Consider the following 20,556-nt stretch of genomic DNA (forward strand, 5'->3'; position numbering starts at 1 on the left):
TCCTACATTTCAACAAACTTACCTTGTTACTCAGTGAATACCAGTCATAGGCCTCTGCTTCTCTGACATGCCAACCTCTCTGCTGTCTTAGGGCCCCAATGTAATTTGTTCTTTCTTCCTGAAATGTCTTCTACCTCCATTGCCCACCTCTTCCAGTAATTTCTACTCAGCCTCTTGAGTGCTGGAATTACAGGTGTGCGCCACCACACCTGGTGGTCCTCAGTATTCTTATCTCAGTTGCGGGAGTGAAGTTTTTTTGTGATAGCTGTTTAATTTTTTTATTTCCCCTACTAAAAATACAGTGTCTACAGAATACAGGGAGTTTTGCTTGGTTTGTTTCTCTAATGCTTCATATGTAGAATGCATGCAATACGCCTTTGTTGAATAGATGAATAACATAGTTACTTCTGTATATTTTATGTATGCTAGCTGTACAATTAATTTTCTGCTGTGTGTATGTTAGATAACTTAATTTGTACACTTATTTTCCTGAATAATAATGGCAGTTTTAAGACATTATCTTGGTAGTTAATCTTTGTGATATATCTGAGAGGCAATCTTGTACTTCTTGTACTGCTTGTTTTCTTCCATTTTAAAAAAGTTTTTCTTATTTTTTAAAAAATCTTTTGTGATGGGGTCTCAGTATGTTGCCCAGGCTGGTCTCGAACCTGTGATCTCAAGGGATCCTCCCTCCTCAGCCTCCTAAGTAGCTGGAACGATAGGTGTATGGCACTGTGACTGCTCCCCCCGCCCCCTGACTCAGCTTTAACAATACTGGTATTGAACCTAAGGAGTGCTAAGCTACTTTCTTAGACCTTTTATATTTTGTTTTTGTATTTATATTTTGCTAAATTGCCCAAGCTGGCCTTGAATTTGCAATCTTCCTGCCTCAGCCTCCCAAGCAGTTGGGATTACAGCTATGTGTCACTACACCCACTTTTCCTCCTCAATTTTTTTTTTTTTAAGAAAAAGTCTGTATAGTTACTAATATGGCTTTTGAGCATTATATTATATGGAGTGAAATGGCTTCTCAGGTTGTTTCCATATGACAGTTCAGTGCCAGTCTTAGTTTTGAAGTGTTTAACATTGCTGTGTCTACTTATAAGGAGTAGAGTCCTTTTGGGTCTGAATTAGAGCTGTGATGAAAACAGGACTGTTGAGAGTCCAGCCCTGTGACTGTGACAACCTGGAAAAAGAAAAGGAACTAGTAAGCAGTGTAGTCTATCATTCTTTCCCCAGGCCATCCTCATTGTCAAGCCAAAATAGTACATGGACATGAATGCAAAGACCTTTGAGACTATTTACTCTAGAGACTGGTATTTGTAATAAGTTAGGAGAAGTAGTGAATGAGGAAGCAGTTGACAGTAAAGTTTTGATTTTATTTTGCTATCTCTGAGGTGTTTCAATTAAGGAAAAGAAAGCAGAAATAGCAGCTTCCAGTTTAATGGGATAGAGATCTCCTTTGTGGTATATAAACCACAAACTTTGTTTTTTTGAAGTGATAGAGTATCTTAAACTGGCTGCCCCAGAAAGCAAAGCCCTATCTATGTACTACTAATCAAGTAGTGCAAAACTGGAGTGAAGAAAGGAGGGGAAAGTATGAAAATATATTATCAGCAATCCCGTAAATCTATTAAGGCAATATATTTCAAGATTTAATTTCTTGAGGGAGCACATACCTCAAAGAGATATATGAATATTATTTAGAAATATAGTTTCAAAGCTGTCTTCAGTAAGATACATAATGACAAAGTAGCTTGTGTGTATATTTATGGATTTTATTCTTTCAATTTGTTAAGTTTTGATTTTTAAAATATAAAATTTGGTAATATCAAAGTCTAGAACTGAAAATTTAATACCTTTAAGAATGGGGATTTGGAAATGATCAAAGTATGTTTATTTTTATGTATGAGTCTGCCAAAATGAAACCTATTAATTGGTATAACCAAGATACACTAGAAAAAAATGGGGTTTATGGGAACAGGTACTGCTGATCTGTTTTAAGTGTAATAGCATTGTGGGGATTTTGACTCTAGTATAAGGGCCATGTCTTAACTGATGGTCATTTGATCCTTCTGAAATTGTTTCTTATTTCACACAGATGATTATACAATATAATAGTATGTATTGTACATTTAATCAAAAGCCTCAAATACCAAGAGTATTCTGACTGTCAGATTTGGGCAAGAATAGTAACTAAAAATTGAAGTACTTTAGTTTCAGTTATCAGGAAGAACTGGGTTCAGATGGTTTTGTTTGGATATATTACTAGGCAACATAGTCATTGGAGGAACATTTAGGGCTTTTTCATATAAATGTTTATCACAGATTTTTGTGGCTAAAAAAGTATAGACATGCACATATTTAAATAAAGAAGCTTTTTTTTTCTAATCTTGTTACTTGCGGGTTACTTAACTAGCACTGGTTTAAAATAAAAATGGTTGTCCTTGAAAAAAAACCTACGTATTTTACAAACTCTACATATTGTTAAAAATTTGTAGTTGGATCAAAAATCAAATGCTGAAAGGGCATTTTTTAAATTTAGTAAACATTTATTGAGTGTCTTCTGGGTAGTTAGTAGGCATGAGATATACTTTGGCTATCCAGTCAAATAAGATTTGGTCCCTTATCTCATGATCTTATAGTGGACACTCTGGACAATCAGTAAAAGCTGTAATAGAAATATAAGCATGGCTCTTTGTGAACTCTAAATAAAACTGGAGCTTTGAAAAGGTTTTTTTGGAGGAAGTGACTCTTTTGCAAAACTTTGAAAAGTAGGTAAGCCAAGGGTCTGTTGTAGGAAGGGGTTGAGGATTTAAAGTGAGAAGAACATAGGGAGTGGGAAAAAAAGATGTTAAAAGCTGCAGAGTGCAAGTTATTTGGCATGGTTCAAGACAAAGTTGAACCATGCTGTGGGTAGTTGCAAGAGTGAGAAGAGGGCCAGAAGGAGGAAGAGAAGGAGGAAGGAGGAGGTTGAGAGCCCTGTCATAAATGCCTTCTTGTGATTGTTTGAGAGTTGAAATATGATTCAAAAGCTATGAGAAGCTATCATAGGTTTTAGGTAGACGAGTGACATTATCTGTTTTGCGTTTAAGGAGGGTCACTTTGGCAACAGTATGGAGGAAAGGTAGTAGGACCAGATGGGAAGTAGGGGGCAATTAGGAAGCTATTGCAGTGATCCAGGTGAGATGGGATAAGGCCCGAGTTAAGTCTGTGGCAGCAGAAGTAGAGAGAAGGGGTCCTAATTGAGAGGTATTAAGGAGATTTGAATGAATAAGGTTTGGTAATTCATTGAATATGACTGAGAAAATGGCTCTTGGATTTCTGGGTTGGATGACTGCAAATAGTTGCATCATTCATCAAGATAGAGCAGATAGAAAAAAGGAATAAATTTAAGTAAAACAGTGATGAGGTAAGATTTAGATATGTTGAATTTGATGTGCAAAGAGACTCAAGAGATTGGTGTGTTGAAAATTCAGGAAAAAGGATTGGGCTAAAGATAAGTTTAGAAAGTTGGCATTGTGTGTGGGTGCACACACATGTACCTGTATGTGTGTGTATACACATATGAACACATATACACAATAGGCAATCATTGAAGTTTTTAGTTCAGACCAGTAGTCCTCAGTCAGGAGTGATTTTGTCTCCCAGGAGACAGTCTGCAATGACCAGAGACATTTTTGATTGTCTTAACTGGGGAATGCTACTGGTATCTAGTGGGCAGAAGCCAGATATGCTGCTAAACATCCTATAATACTGAAGACATCCTCCCACAACCAATTATTACCTGGCCTAAAATGTCAGTTGTGCTGGGATTAAGAAACTCTGACTTAAACAAGGTGACCCAAAAGAGTTTTAGAGGGAGTCAAGGATAGGACTGAGAATAGAACTATGGGACATAGTTACCTAAAAGGATGGGAGAAAGGCGAAGAAAGGGTGATCAGAAAGAAATCATTTCACCCTAGATGCCAAAGGAGCTAATTTTGGGAGGAAGTAGTCAACATTTTTTTAGAGTGGCTAAATGAGAACTGAAAATTATATTTTAGACATAACAGTTTGTCCATATTTTCAATTTATGTAACTACTATTTTGAAGACATATTAGTACAACGTGTGTTGAGCTCTTCTCTTTCTCACTCTCAATTTCCCTCTGTCTCTCCTTCCTTCTCTCTTCTTTTTCTTTCCTGTACTGGGTATTGAAGCCAGGAAGTTCTGAGCTACATCCCTGGCTCTTTTTATTTTTTTACTTAGAGATGAGGTCTTGCTGCTAAGTTGCCCAGGCTAGGCTCAAATTTGTGACTCTTATTTCTTAGCCTCCCAGAGTGCTGGGATTATAGGTGTGTGACAGCCATCCTGCCACAATAGCCATTATTTATCTGTCAGTATGTCATGTAAAAATGGTGCTCCTTGCTGGGTTTGGTGGCCCATGCCTGTAATCCCAGTACTTGGAAGGCTGAGGCAGGGGGATCACTATGAGGTCAAGGCCAGTCTGGGCTATGTAACAAGATCCTGTCTCAAAAAACCAACCAACCAACCAACCAACCAACTAACCAACAAACAAAAACCAACAATAACAAGAGAAGGTGTTCTATGAAAAATGCCTCTACTTCACCTTGCCACTCCAAAGCATTACACAAGGCCTTTCCTCCAGATAGCTATTATAGTTCAGCATGGAGCAAAGGTGCTGTTACGTATACTTCCCATTTTTCACACAGATTGTTGAAAAGATCTTTACTGAATGGTTGAGGTTTAATAAATTCAATAATAGTTACTATTTCATTTAGGACATCCTTCAGTGCAACTGGTGCTTATTTTTACTCTGAGTACATGGTGGTAAAGAGTATGATGACTACCGGTCATGGTGCCATTGTCTTGATTTATGCTAAGTTGCTGGCATTTTTATCTATCATTGCTTTTGAATTACCAGTGAAAAGGTCAGCCCAGCCAAATGCCAAATAATATGTTTTTGTCCTCCCAAATAATAGTATTAATATGAAAATAGTTTTACCCTTTTGGATTATCTGAATAGTTCTTGTGATTTCCACAGAACCAATAAATTCTAGCTCTTGAATGCCTTTTATCTATAGCTCACTATTCCTGCTTAAAAATGGATTTCAGATTTTTAGAAACCAGGTACAGTAGTAGAAAAAAAATAGTTTTATGTGACATAACTTGGTAAGAAGGCTGGAAGTATCACCATAGTAAATCGAGAGATTGGTGATAACTAAATATGTCAAAACAAACAAAAATGTCAACTGCAATTATTACAGCTAGTAATCCTCTCTAAGACTTTTTTGTTGATTTAAAATATGCCAGCTGGATGTAGTGGTGCATGTCTGTAGTCAGTCCCCAGCTACTCAGGAGGCTGAGGGGAAGATTACTTGAACTCAATAGTTGGAGATCAGCATGGGCAACACAGTGAGACATGGTCTTAGAAAAAGAAAAAAAAGATTCGTATTAATTCCAGAATAACCTTGTGTGTCAGGGCACTGTTAAATCATTTCAGGGAACGTGTGTGGGAATAAGCATGCAATAGAAGGAACTCTATTCCTCTGTTACTTAAGCTTCCAAATGAGTGTTATCTTCTCATATGTTGAAATGACCGTAAACCTTCTACTTCTTTGGCTATGTGTGTTGAAAGAGTATGGAACTTAGGAAGAAATAGCCCTAAATTCAAATCTTTACTGCTTCTCTTGCTGTTTAATTTTGTATAGGCTCGTTTAAATACTGATTTTTTTCACTACTCTACATGAAGTTTGTCATATATACACTTTGTATATCATATGAAGACAGCTTGTCCAATATCACAGCTAGTATGTGGCTATTTCTTATCATAAATAATATTTTATTTTAATAAAAATGCCTAATGATCAACTATAGAGAAGAGGTTTTCTTTAATATATATTTACTTTGGACTGTTTAGCTATTTACAAAATTGATTTGGCTATTTTATATACATGTTTATATATGTTCATAAACATATGTTTGTGAGCACCTGCTATTCTAAGCAGAGGGGACATAGTATTTGGTTGGTGAGGCTGGATAGAGGAATAAAAAGATAAATACTCATACAGGAGAACATTTTGTTAAGTGGTAGATGCTGGAGAAGATTAGAATCAGGATCATGGAGAACTGGTTTGGAGGCTTCTATGGAAGAAGGGGATTTATATAAGTAGAGAGGAGGCTGAGGGGACCCTTCTCGTTTCCCCAGCTATAAAAGGAAGATATTGCTTGCCTCATAGGGTTGTTATAAGGATTTAATAAAATAAAATATCTGGTGTCTAAGTATCTGTGGAACTTCCTGACACACAATGTCAGTGCTATTATTGTTATTCTTCTAGATGAATATAAGTGGTACTTTCTTTCATCTTCTTAATTTCCCCTTCCTAGATGCCTGACCACTCCTTTACCTTGGGGATGTTACATAGTTTTCATCTTAAATTCCAACTTGTTGCCTAAAACACATGGTTGAAAAACTTCTGAGATATCTCAGGTTTCAGCAGGGAAGAATGCTGTGATCAATTACTTCTACCAAGGCAGATGTGAGGTAGGCTCAAGACAGGGAGTGTTGGTGGATGGATGCTGGAGTAGCAGTATATAAACCAAATAGCTATCATCTCTGGCTTAAGTTCTATTCCCTTCTATGTATTTCTAGTCTTTCTTTCATTGCTTTTTGTAAACTCAAGAGTATAAAATGGCAGTTTCAGAAGTAGGATACCAAGTTTATAGCTAGACTTCTAGTTAGTCAATTAGTCCCAGAGTAGACAAGAATCTGGGCTATCTCTCCTGCTTCCAAGTATGTATTCTCAGATTTATATTCTAGTGAGCTGACTAGAATATTTAAAAAATACTCTCTGCAAAACCTATGTTCTTAATGTGATTAACTTGAATCAGATTGTTTTCCTAATGAAATCTATTCACAGAAAATAAAAGTTTGATTGAGCAAAAGTTGGGTTGGAAAAAAGAGCATTTTTTTTTTTTTTTTTTAAAGTTGGGAGAGAAGAAAAAAAAGTTGAGAGGTTGGATGCCTGAATGGCTTTTAGATGGTAGGATGACTGGTATGAGATGTGGTAGGGTTGCAAAATGATACAAAAAGGGAAAGTATTTTAAAGACAAATGAAATTTTAATATTGAATGATAGAAGTTATAAAATTACAAAAATATTAAAATTTTTTTCTATTGTCTATTTCTCTCTGTAATTTTCTAGCTTTTCTTCCTTTCCACTTCTACATACAGTATTACTATATTGCCTTTTGGCTATCTGAGTTTCTACTCAAGTTTTGTATTTCGATCCATTTGTTTCTTCTGTCTTTTCTTACCTTCTCATTCCTTTTTTTTTGTTTTAAGTGAACAGGTGGGGAGAGTACTTTATTTATTGGTGGAACTACTTTGTCTCACCCAACCACATGAAGTTCTCCTGAGAGAATGGATGTAACTAATGGATGTAACTCCTTTTGTGCATCTTAAGGTCCTTATAAGAAAAGATCTTGATTTCAGAAAGAAAGGAAGGAAGGAATAGGGAAGTAAATGGTGAGAAGATAAAACTGTACAATTTGCACTGGGTGCTCTGTCTTCCGTAATTCTTGTATTTTTGTATGTCTTTGCTTTAACAGATGGGTAAAAGCTTGTTTTTGTAAAACTTTTTTAATTTTAAACTTTCAATAATGAATTTTAAAATTCATTAAATGAGAATGAATATTTTTGGGTTGAGTTTTTGTTTTCATTTTTAAAAATGTCTCGAGTTGTATGCTTTAAAGTTATAATGGTGTTTTAGATACATATTCCTGAACCTTAGTGTTCACTTGTATTTAAAACACTTCTATTATTTTTGCAGCCAGGAAACAGAGTGGAAGGTACGAAAGTTTCTCAGGCTTATAACTATTACCAAGTACAATTCATACATGAACAATGGGACCTCTACAGAAAGAAGATCTGATTCTAGATCAGTTATCCTTGGAACATTTAATCATGTCAACTTTAATAGAAAGATTTAAAGGAGCCTTTCTTATGTCTATTTCTTTTTTTACTCAGCTCTTTAGTTTGACATGATCACAATTCTATTCATTCTGACTTGGCAATTTATAATGTAAAAGCAGTCTCTAAATCTGTTTGAAACCCACCAATGACATACAGTTGATTAATTAAATTCATACCTTTTAGAAATAAGAGAGCTCTGTTGCAATAGAGTGAGGAGGATGCAGCAGAATGTCATTTATTCTTTGAGTGGCATTATGGCAGTTGAAATAGTTTGACTCAGAGTAAAACTCTTTTGTGCTTCAGTGAATGACCTATCATGAAGGGGACCAAAAAAAAAGGAAATAATGATCTGTTAATTATGGTATTTTCAAAAAACTATTATTCACAGGGCAGTGGATTCTAAAGTTTCTATGTAAACTTTTAACCAGTAGTACTGTATTGTTTATGTGGAGAAATTGGAATATACATTTTTATAAAATGAAATTCTATGGCAAAGAAACTAATTTGTATTTATGAGTTGATGTTCAGAGACTTTCTCTCTTGATTTAAAAATAAGATTTCAGACTTTGCCAACATTTCACTTCTAATAATTTATTAATGAAAGTAAAATGGTTTTAGGTGTTATTAATTTTTATTGATTCATTGGAAAAGGTGGTGATGAAAGTGCCTATAACTTTTCACTAATGTATATGCTGTACATTTTTAGGGTTTCAATGTACATTTTTCCCTGTTAACTTTAAAATAATCATCCTTGTAGAGGGGCTGTGCTAATCTTTTTCTTTTTTTTTGCTATTAAATTTTATTTTGTGTATTTAAATGTATGACATATTTTTATTTATTTTATTTTAATGTAATACAATTAGATATTAATGAAGAAAATATAAAAACAGTTCTATGAAAGAATAATATTTTATAACAAAAATAAGTAGAGAACACAATGGTTAATACTCCATGTATCATGATCTTAAAACAATATATTTTCATTCACTAATCTCTCAACTCATTTCCTAATAATACTATACCTTTTTTTGCATAAAACATTTTAATTATTAACAAAGTATCTAACACTTGGTTTAATTTTGAATAATTTCTTCCTATTTCACAGTATCTATTATACTTTTTGGTCCTTATTTACACTTTCAGTTTCTCACACCAGAGAGAAAATGTGATATTTAGATGTGTGTTTGATACATTTCACTTAAGAGTATGGTCACAGTATCTTATTTTCTTCACTTACATATTAAGAAAATGTAATTGAAGAAAATAGAAAGTGAAAAAAGTGTACAGCATGATAGAAAAGCCATTACTCTGAAAATTTAAGATGGATGTTTTTGAATTGCCAGAGTTATGTGGGAAGAAAGTATTGATATTAAATTAGATACAGGGAGATTGAGCTAGAACTACTTTAGTCAAAAGTTGAAGAAGAGTGCTGGGGATTTAGCTCGGTGGCACCGTGCCTGCCTCACAAGTGCAAGGTCCCGAGTTTGATCTCCGGTACAAAAAAAAAAAGTTAAAGAAGAAAACCTTAAAAATTGTATATTCTTTCACTGAACTCTTTTTTTTTTTTTGGGGGGATGGAGATCGAACTCAGGACCTTACACTTGTGAGGCAGGTGGCGGCACCACTGAGCTAAATCCCTGGCCCATTCACTGAACTCTTAATGAAGGACCATGGCCTTTTCTTTGAGTAGGGATTCTGTGAATGGAGTTCAGCTACAAATTTCTGGTATAAGTCACATCTATACAGTTTGTCTATAATTTTCAGTTTCAATATCTTTATGGAGCAGAAAGAACCTAAATAGCATGAGGTAAAGTCTAAATGAAGAGTAGTGCTGGAGTTTTATGATTTTGTCCTAACCTTTTAGCTCAATACCACATAAATTAAGAGGATTCCTACTATGGTGGAGAAGTAGGCAATGGAAACAAGTATAAATGGGGATGTGTTTACATCCCTATGGATAACATGAAAAAGAAACTATATAATAATCACTTGTTGACACATATAATGTATATTTCTCTTTTTTAATATTTGACCATATAGAGTTAATTGTTTTTCTTTTGAGATTAATGCAATGTCTAATCTCAGATTTCAAAATAGCTTTTCAACTTTTTTGATTTTCATACTTTTCAAACTCTTAAAGAAACTGAAATGATGCAACTCTCCAATATAGGGAGATCTGATTAAATGTGTGTGCATGCAAATATACACATACATGTATATGCATACTGGATAAGCATATGTATATATAATTTATGATTTTCGTATCTATGTATATGAATAAAATTGGTGGAAAATTAATATTTGGGCTATATTTTTAGCAACCTATTTTGAAATTATAGATGAATTGTTTTTTAATGCAAATGTATTCCAACTATTTCTAGATATTACAATTATTGAGAATATTAATAATGTGGTTGGTATAATGTTTAAATGATTATATATTTTAGTGAATTAGTTTAGTTAAATTGCAGCAGTATGAGCAGCCTATTTGTATTTCTAATTTGACGCTCTTGGAAAAGAGTCTAGAAGGTGAACAGGAAAAGGGTAGATGGTGATCAAAGGATACAAGGTTTCATTTAGATAAAAAGGATGAGTTCTAATGATCTGTTATACAACTTATTGACTATTGATAAAAATACATTATTATGTATTTCAAAATTGCTAAAAGAGTAGATGTAAAGGTTCATACCAAAAAGAATGTATATGAGGTGATGGATATGTATATGTAGTTATTATTTGTTAATTAAAATAATAAAGAAGGGCTGGGGATTTAGCTCAGTGGTTCTGTCACCTGCCTCACAAGTGCAGGGACTCAAGTTCGAACCCTAGTATCCCCCTCAAAAAAAATAATAATAAAGAAAAAATTTTTAGAAGGTAAAAAATGGTCAGTATATTTAATGTATGATTCTTTACTCTTCTAAATGAGAGATTTTTTTTCTTATTTCAGATAACCGGATGAGGCCTCTTTTGAATTATGGTATTGCTTGGTGAGCATTTTTTAAATTTTTATATTACTTTTTTTTTTTTAAGTTTTTTTTGAGACAAGGTCTCGCTGTTAATTCAGGCTAGCCTTGAACTCACTATGTAGCTCAGGCTGGCCTCGAACTCAGGGTGATCCTCCTGCTTCAGCTGAGTGCTAGGATTACAGGCATGCGCCACCACGCCCAGCTCTATTACTATTTAGAATAATATCCATTAGCTCATACAGATGGTGTTGCATTTTTGTACTATTGTTGCAGTATGTCTATGGGCTTCCTGGTTGAAGAGACTGCACCAGTCATTTGGAGAGGCCTTATGGTAATGTCTGCCATCGAGAAACTGTTGAGGCAGGTAAGAAAGTTGCATTAAAATTTTTTTTTTTTTTATTGGCAAGGCTGTGGTTACTGCATTTGTTGATTGGAGAATTGTAAAAGTTTGCAGTTAAGTTTGAGATGTTTTACAAAGCAATCAAGTTGATGGGCTGAATGTGTAATGAGCAATGTGGCAATGAGTTGTGTGGCACCAGGACCAAATTTCACTGTTATATGATTTAATCTTTCTTGTTGCCTATGAGTACTAAAAATCCTAATGTTTTATTTTATATTGTTTTTGTTGCTTTCTTAAGTCTGCAGTAAGAAGAACAAACAAATAATCTACCTTCTTTAGATTTAGGGTTAATCTCATTATGGCCAAAATTGAATTAGTGTAGAAATTCTTGTGATTTTAAATTATTTCCCCAAAAGCTATAATTTTATTTTACTTTGAGTATGTTTACTTGTATAGCTATGTATATCATATCTGGTCAATCAACTTTAGTCTATCTTTAAGAAAGGGGCAGAACATTTCATTGGATAATGTAAGTGTGTGGGGTGGGCTATATGTTAATTATACTTTGCTTGCAATAAATTTTTTAATCAGTGGATATGAGTTTATAATTGTGTTCTAGGTAAATATTAAAAGTAATCTGCATTTACTCCACCAATTTACAACAATCACCTCTAATCTATTTAGATTCTACTTTGGGTTTACCACCATGCTGTAAGTGTACAATTCTAATGCTAAATATTTCTATATTCATTTTCAGATGCAAATGTAATAGATGAAATATGTATCTAATGCTGAAACTCTTTTTTCTTTATAATATCGTGTCTTTCTAGCATTTCTCCTGTTTGAGTTTTGATAAATGTGCTTTTTGATCTTTGGACCCAGATCCCTATTCTTCCAGTTATTTAAGTGTCTTGACTGCATTCCTTCCTCTTTACACTCAGGTTCTGTTGGTTATTTCAGCTGTATTCCCCAAAATAGCCTTTCTTTCCAATTTCTTTGCTACTTTAACCTTTATTTTTTTAAATTAACTTAGTCTTTCTTTCTGTACTTCTGAATACTGTTAGATAATATAGAGTAATTGTGTTAATTGTCTGTGTTATACTTCTTTTTTTTCCAGTACTGGGTATTGAACCCAGGCCTCACACATGCTAGGCAAGTGCTCTGTCTCTGAGCTACATCACCAGCCTAACATTATACATGTTGATATTCAAATTTAGCTTCCTTCTTGACACTTTAGTCATCTGATTTTACTCATTGATCTTATTTATCACAAGCTCATCTAAAAAATAGTATTTACAGAGTCTGCTAGTCTGGCTGAGGACTAAGTGGGGATTTGGGAAAATGAGCTCTCTGACAAATAAATTGTATAAAAGTGGCAGTTTATTCTGGCAAGCTCTAAAGATACATTTTCAGCACACATACTATAAAAAATCAGGATGGAAGATGGAGAAAATGGATCCACATGTTGTTTTATTGGTATACTTAGAGGCTAAGATTGTATATAGATTGTATATAGACTTTGCTGTTTCTCATAAAGTCACTTTCATCTATGCATTTTAACGGGAACTGCAAAGCTGTTATTTTAGGACTCTACTGACTAGTGCCTTTCAACTGAATTGCCAGTTAAGCCCACCCCTTTAATTATTTATTTATGACAGTGCTGGGGTTTGAAGCTTGGGCCTTGTGCATTTCAGGTAAATGTTCTATCACTAAGTTATGTCCCCAGCCCTCATTTTTTAATTTTAACTTTGCTTTAGAAGTGAACCTCTGCATAGGAGTGAATTATAGAGGGTAGCTGATTAACTGGTTGATTTAAAAAAAACTTTAAGTAAATATACTTAAGTATATATGGTTTATCTTTCTACTGTTGATGAATATTTGAGCTGTTTCCATTTTTTGGCTATTGTGGATAAGACTGCTATAAATACTTATACAAGTGTTCTTAATGGGCCAAACTTAATGTTTATTTTTTAGCTTCTTAAGGTAGAAGAAACTTAGATAATTGGTTTTAAACATTTAGTCCTTTTTAAAATAGAAGTAGTTAAGAATGCTTATTTATGTATAGGTATTACTTAGAAGCCCACATATTCTCATATGCTAAGCTTACTGTCATTCTGTTAAAAATAATTAGTAATTTCCTTTTTATTTTTTACCTATGGATATTTCTGTTGTTTAATTTCTATACATTTGAGGATCTTCTTAAAACTTAGTGATATTGATTTCTAGTGTAACTTTGTTTTATTTGGAGAATATATTATGTAATATTTCAAGTATAAGAAATTTTTGAGACTTCATGAGTCTATATATAATCCATCTTTGTGACTGTTCCATGTGCTATGGGAAGAATGTGTATTTTGAAGTTATTGTGGTTAATGTTCCAAAAGTATCATTTAGGTCAGGTTGATAATGTTCAAATTTTTTATACCTCTATTGATTTTTTTGTCTAGTTATTCTATAATTTACTGAGAGAAGTTTTGGCTTGTGCTTCATATATTTTGAAGCTCTGTTCTTAGATGTGCATTTTAATATTGTTTTATCTTCCTGGCAAATTGACCCTTTTATTGTTATGAATGCTTCTGTGTATCTCTGGAAAACTACTCATATTAAAGTCTGATAATACTATTGCTGCATAAGCTTCTTATGCATACAGTTACCATGGAATATGTTTTTAAATTCTTTTGCTTTTAAACTTCATTGTTATTATATTTAGGTGAGTCTCTTAATAAACGGTATTTAGTTGTGTCTTGCTGTTTTAGCCAGCCCAATGATCTTTGCTTTTTAATTGGTTTGCTTAGTTCATTTTATACTTAGTATAGTTATTATTATGGTTGGACCATATTAATCTACCAATTAAATCTACCATTCTGACTTTCTCTTCATTTGTTCCATCTATTTTTTCTTCCTCTGGTATTTAAATTTTTTTTCTTGTATTCTTTTGGTTAATTGAAATATTTTTCAAATTCCACTTAATTCTTCTATTAACTTCTTCAGCAACTCTTTGTATTATTCTGTGGCTGCTCTAGAGATTACGTTATGTTATGATTTGTTAATCTGTTACTGTCTTCTTAAAGTTAATATTGTGCTACTCAATATAAAATTAACAACTTTGCAGCACATAGCTCCACTTTGTACTTTATATTTGTTTATGATATATTTAAAATATGCATATATTGTAATTCTCACTGTATAAATATAGTGCTATGAAATTTACTTAGTTGTCTTTTAAATGAATCAAGGAAACAATCTTTTATATTTACCCACACATTTGCTATTTCAATGCTGTTCATTTCTTTTTCAGATCTGAGTTTTATTTATAGACCTTTTTCTTTATTCTAAGAATTTCCATTAGTATTTTTTTGTGGTGTGGTTCTGCTAGTGAGAAAATTTTCAACTTTCATTTATTGAAAATATCTTTTTTTCTACATGCTTTCACTATATCAAATTCTAAGTTGATGTTTTTTTCTTTAGTTCTTAAAGATGTTCTCCTGTTTTCAGGCCATGTTATTTCTGATGAGAAACCTGCTGTAATTTCTATAGTTGTTGCCCTGTAAGTGCTGAGGTTTCTTGACAAGCTTTCATAATTTCCTTTATATCTTTGAGTCCTTATTCTTACCTACCCCTTAAAAACTGATGTTCTCCAGAGTTATATCCATAGCTCAGAAGTTGAGAACGTGGACTCTGGAGTCAAATTTGCCTGGGTTTATTTCCTTTTTCACATCTAGTAGTCACGTAACTTTGGGTATAAACTTCTCTGTGCTTTAGTTTCTTCATCTGTAAAATGAGGTTAATGATAGCTACTTCATCCTATTAAATAAGTTTATATGTGTAATATGTCTAGAAAACCTAGTGTCACATACATGTACTTTGTTACTATCGTATTTTATCAACTACAACATAATTTTCTTTTTACATTTTCACATTTCCCTAAATAGGATGCATCTTGTAATTGATGGCTTTTTAGGATTGAAATGAAGTTCTTTTGGAGAGGTTTTGTATTGTTTCTCTGGTCATCTGTGGACACTTTCAATCTAAATTCTGTTAGAGGCTGTTTGGACCACTTTGATGGTGTGAATTCAGATTGGAAAGCTGCTTGGGTACCAACCTGTGGTTCATGATCATGAGGAGGTTCCATCCCCACACCCTCCTGCCAAGGCCAAAGTTCAAGGTACATGTTTCCTCCTGATTTCTTTTTGAGCTGTGGATTTTTCATCTACCTTTAGTTTAAGAGGGTGCAGTCCTTCGGGTTCCCATTTTTATGCAGGATTCTCCTATTAGAATATAATTCATCATAGATGCTTCCCCCCTGCCCCGCCTTATAGTGCTACCTAAAACAATGGTGTATTTTACAGTTGGTTAAATGTTAGGAGCAACAGTTCCCTAACGTATTTCCACAAAAGAATCATTTAGCAATCTTTAAAAACTTTCAAATTTCAAGTCACACTCTAGGCAAGTTAAATCACAGACTTTGGGTATGCAACCTAAACATAAACATTTTTGGAGCTATTTTTCTCGTCTGCAGATAAGTTTGCCTGTGGTTTGAAGAGTTTTATGAATGACAGTTAAATGAAAATGAGAATTGAGATAGAGCAAGGAGAAAATAGATGTTATATGGCCATTTCTGACCCTTTCGTAGAATATGGAATGAAAAAAGTCAGGTTAAGAATAAATTTGAATCAAGACAATGCAATGGAGATAGAGTTCTGATCTGGTTATTAGATAAAATAGCCCATACAATGGGGATTGGAAAACAGTGTGGTAGTTTAAGGAGGACTGGCATCAAATGGAAGCCTTTTGTTTTATTGCCTTCCCTCCCCTAAAGGGGACAATCATACCTTTTCCCAGGTGATAGGATTTAGTGAGGAGCGCCTGAAGATTATAGAAAATGAGAGGATTATTGAAAGAGGAATATTATGAAAAAGGCAAAAAGAAATGGGGTTGAGCTAAGCATGGTGGCATATGCCTGTAATCCCAGTACTCAGGAGGCTGAGGCAGGAAAATTGTCATGAGTTGGAGCCAAGCCTGGGCTACCTACCAAGTTCCAGGCCAGCCTGCACTACATAGTGAGACCCTGTCTCCAAAATAAAAAAAAAAAGGAATGGGATTAGAAAATCAGGTAGATGAATTATTTTTGGAAATTTGTAGTTCTGGGTTGAAACTTGGAATAGAAAAAGGGGATATTAGGTAACCCAGTTTTATCTGACAGTAAAAATTTGTTAACAAAAGTTTTCTTTCCTTGATCTTCTCAGTGGAAGGAAAAGGATGGTGAGTTTACTCAGTAGACAATGATTCACAGATTTTGGTGTTCATAAAAATTACCATGAGAGCTGGTTGAAATTCAGATTTATAACTTTTCCATTCATCTGCCCCATTTGAAGATTTTCATTGAATGGGCCCAAGGTAGGGCCAAAAATTTTTAAACTAGGTTATTTTAGGTGACTCTAATCAGATTTAGGTATCTAGTAGTACAGAAGGAGTGCTTATGCTTCCGGAGGAGGAATAAATAAAAAGGTGAAGAGATGAATGATAAGATCCTTGTGTAGCAGTGAAGGCCCACTGGATGCTACATTTTGCTAAGTTTTTGTAACTATTTTAGTAACTCTAGAGCCTATCAGCTGACATAGTCAAACCTGTTATTGGACCTAGAATTAGTAACTGGGATGGCAGAAAATCCAAAGGTGAAAAATGTGCAGGGAATTAATGAGGGAAACATTGAAGTCAAGTCTTGGTTTCCAGGAAGATACTCAGGAGGGATTAGGTAAATTTGAGAGGATCGTGTAATTGAAAATCTCCTGTTATGAGGCAGAAGTGATTCAGAAGCTATGGGAGGAACAGGTATAAGAAGTGACATAGGGAAATTGGTCATGCTCACAGAAGGTAGGACCTTGGAAGAGTTAAGCATTTCTTTCTTTCTTTCTTTCTTTCTTTCAAAATAGAATTTAGAAAGTGGTCATGTGAGGAAAGTCAGGTATCTAATATAGTGAAAAAATATCACAGATCAAGGTATTTCAGCATGGGCTAGAAACAGGATTGTCAGGTAATATGTGGGATACCCAGCTAAGTTTGAATGAGCTATGTGATGAATAATTTGGGACATAGCCATACTAAAAAATTACTCATTATGTGTGATATTCAAACTTAATTGAATTTCCTATATTTTTATTTGCTAAATCTGGCAATTCTAGGTGGAAGTGATGTTAATAAGACAAGGAAGGTAAGAATAAGGTAGACATGGTAGTGGTCTGGGGCAGAGTTACTTGAGAATACCCCTTTGAGGTAATACTAAGGACAGGTTCTTGAGCCAGATTGGAAGGCATGAGTAGTTGAAATGGAGTGAGCAACAGAGTGGGAGGTGGGGAGAAGAATTATAATAGGATGTAGAAGCCCCACCAGAATCATTCTTTTGTAATTTAGTGAAAGAGATGGTTTGTCAACTACTTTTACCAACATTTGCACTTCATCTGAAGGATAACTTATTCAGAATACAGAAGCCTTGGATTCAACTGGTCAATTTCTATTAATTTATTAGTATAATTTCATCTTACTTCCTTCCAACCTGATTTGTTAGAAAGAAGGGCAAAGAATGATGAATAAATATGGAATATGTTCATGAATGTATTTTGTGATGCACTGTGAGAAAGTTTGACAGAACATAAAACTAAAAGTTAAATTTTAGGATAAATTAGGAAAACTAGGCAGATAAATGCTAGAATGTCATTTTTGAGTCCTGGACTTACCTGTATGTGTTTCTTTGTATTACCTCAATATTTGAAACAATTTCTCCGTATTTTGCATTTTGACTTTAATAATTAAAGTTGTAAGCATATAGTATATTTTACTCACTGAATAACCTTTCTGTTGCTAAAATTCTTGAGTAATATTTCTTTTCACTTGTGCTCAACATAGATATAATTAACTTAATGAAAATTAGGACATATTTTTGTAGAATCTTTGAGTTTAGAAACAGGGGAATTTGGAAAAATAATTTTATTTATTACAAAAAGAGCTACAGAAAGGAAAACTTCAAAGGCTTGTCCAATGTGAGCACCTGCTGTGGTCACAGTATAAACGCTGGAGACCAGGGATTTTGGCAGCAGTTTCAGTGCTTTTAGTTCAATCTCTAGTATCCCCAAGTGTGAAGCAGATGCCAGTTTTCTTCTGTAGGGTTCTGATAATGGCACATAATGAGTTGGTTGTTTCTTAGCAACTAAAGAAGCAGTCTCACTTTAGCTGATCCTGCAATAGGAATGAGACATTTTCCCTTGATAGTTGGTATTAGTGATTTCCCTGACAATGGAATTTCACTTTTGAATAAGGAATGTTCTCAGCCTTTGGTTTCCTAAAGAATTTTGCTTTTGAGTTGGGCTAAGCTCTGCTTAATCCTGTATAAAATGAAAAAAAAAAAATTGAACCCTCTAAGTACCTCTCATGGGAAGAGCCAAAGGAGTTTGATACATAGTTTCTCAAATGGTAAATGATTATACAGGAAAGCTATAATAGGGGTATTTTTCCCAGTGCTTAATAGGATAATTAAGAACCAAATTCTTGTCTGTATTTAACATTGGCAGCAATAGAGGTTTATTAGGTAATAGCTAATATGTTGTGGAAATAAATATGCACAAAATTTTTATTACCAGTACTATTTCAATATAAAGTTTGTATAACAAAAACACCCGATCTGTAGCCCATTTGATTACAAACCGTAGTCTATTCAAAATATTACTATTATACCCAAAGATTTTAAACAGTTCTTATAGTTCACTTTAAGGTGAATTGTTGAACATTTCGATGTTTATCTTTTTGATACTGGTAGTTTTGTAAGGCATCTACACTTAACTAATCATCTTAAAATTCCTCTTGATAGTGGTAATAGAGATGGAAATCTTTCTGATTTTTTATTTTATTTTATTTTTTAATTATTTTTTGGGCTACCAGGGATCGAACTTGTGACCTTGCGCTTGTGTGGCAGGTGGTGGAACCACTGAGCTAAATCCCCGACCCTCTGACTTTTAAGATATATGGAAGCATGAGAAAATTACTATAGATGATCTTCTCTGTAGTCATTCATAGTTTAAACAGTTTCTAAGGAAATTGTGTTTTTCTTCCTTTGACATTATATAGCTAACACAAAGTATCTTCCCCATCCAGATTTATAGTATGATATATTAAATTTCAAAGGTTTTCAGACACTTAGGCAAAGCGATAAAATATTAAATGATGTTTTAAAGATAATTAAATTGGTCACATCTAAACATAAATTTATAATCTTGCAAGAAATAGTTTCACATTATACATTATAGATGAAGTCATTGAATGTTTCTATTGTCAGTTTGGGGCATCTGTCCTCATTTGTTCTTCTTTTATGATTTTTGCATCATCACATACTTACCAGATCTCATATTTAAAAATACTTTGTTAGGTCTCCATGACACATTAGGAAGGAAGAAATTTAATTAATTCAGTTGGACAGAATAGTCTTTCAAATACCTGAGACTTATACTTTGTTTTTAATAAAAGAAGATAATTTATTTGAAGGTGGGGGAAAGGAGGAAGAAAGACACGGCAGACCACTACTCTAGACCAGTAGGGAATATTTGAAAGGAAAATAAATACTCTTTATACTATAAATTTTTTTCTAAAAAACATGAAGCAGGGTTTCTGTATCCAATAGCTCTAGTATTGCTTCTGCATTTATTTGGAAACTTAATCCAAGGCTAAAGAGTCAATTATGTTAAGCCTTGTTTTGTATTCTCTTTTCCCTTTTAAGAGAATAGATTAGTGAACAAGGAAATAGAAATATAACTAAAGCCCAGTTCTTTGAAATATTTTTATAAGGCTGTATTATCTAGTAAGTGGCTTAGTTTGGTTAATCTAGCAGGAGTTCCTTTTAAGCACCATGTAATTAGTCATTCATTTAACAATTATTTATTGAGCTGACATCAGATAACTATTGTTGTACTTTTAAAATGTCATTGGGCTTTTTATCATCTTCAGCAGTACATGTTTGTTTGAGATGTTGATTAGATGCCAAGGATATGAAGTTGTATAATACATAGTTCCAGACTTCAAAATTATAAAAAAAGCTTGAAGTTACAGGCCTACTTTTGACTTATGAACATGACATTCAAATATATTGAAATTTTCATGATTTTCACGTACTCTTGTACTGTGTTTTACTTGACATTATCAAAGTTGGAACTTAGGGGCCAAGACTATTATATAGTATTGACCATTTAGATTGGTGGTATTGTTATAGGATATCAGATTTTGCAGTCTC

The 20,556-nt window shown here is 33.7% G+C and overlaps 1 protein-coding gene across 9 annotated transcripts in view; it reads left to right on the forward strand.

The window, feature by feature from the left end:
- Window positions 1–20,556, forward strand: part of Nubpl (NUBP iron-sulfur cluster assembly factor, mitochondrial) — a 256,602-nt gene that overhangs the window by 97,885 nt on the left and 138,161 nt on the right. For 6 of the 9 annotated variants that reach the window (XR_002389119.2, XM_087197254.1, XM_087197253.1 and 3 more), the window contains 2 exons: window positions 10,924–10,963; window positions 11,216–11,306. Coding sequence is in view for 7 of the 9 variants with exons in the window: in XM_087197254.1 (XP_087053380.1) it covers window positions 10,924–10,963; window positions 11,216–11,306 (131 nt within the window). In the remaining 2 variants the exon portion in view is untranslated. Of the gene's footprint in view, window positions 1–10,923; window positions 10,964–11,215; window positions 11,307–20,556 lie in introns of those variants that run through there. The other 3 variants (XM_004864025.3, XM_087197255.1, XM_021243884.2) reach the window with 1 other exon arrangement.

Source organism: Heterocephalus glaber, unplaced genomic scaffold (assembly GCF_053883595.1).
Source record: "Heterocephalus glaber isolate CG9 unplaced genomic scaffold, H.glaber_assembly_v1.0 deba00001662, whole genome shotgun sequence".
Classification (NCBI taxonomy): Eukaryota; Metazoa; Chordata; class Mammalia; order Rodentia; family Bathyergidae; genus Heterocephalus; species Heterocephalus glaber.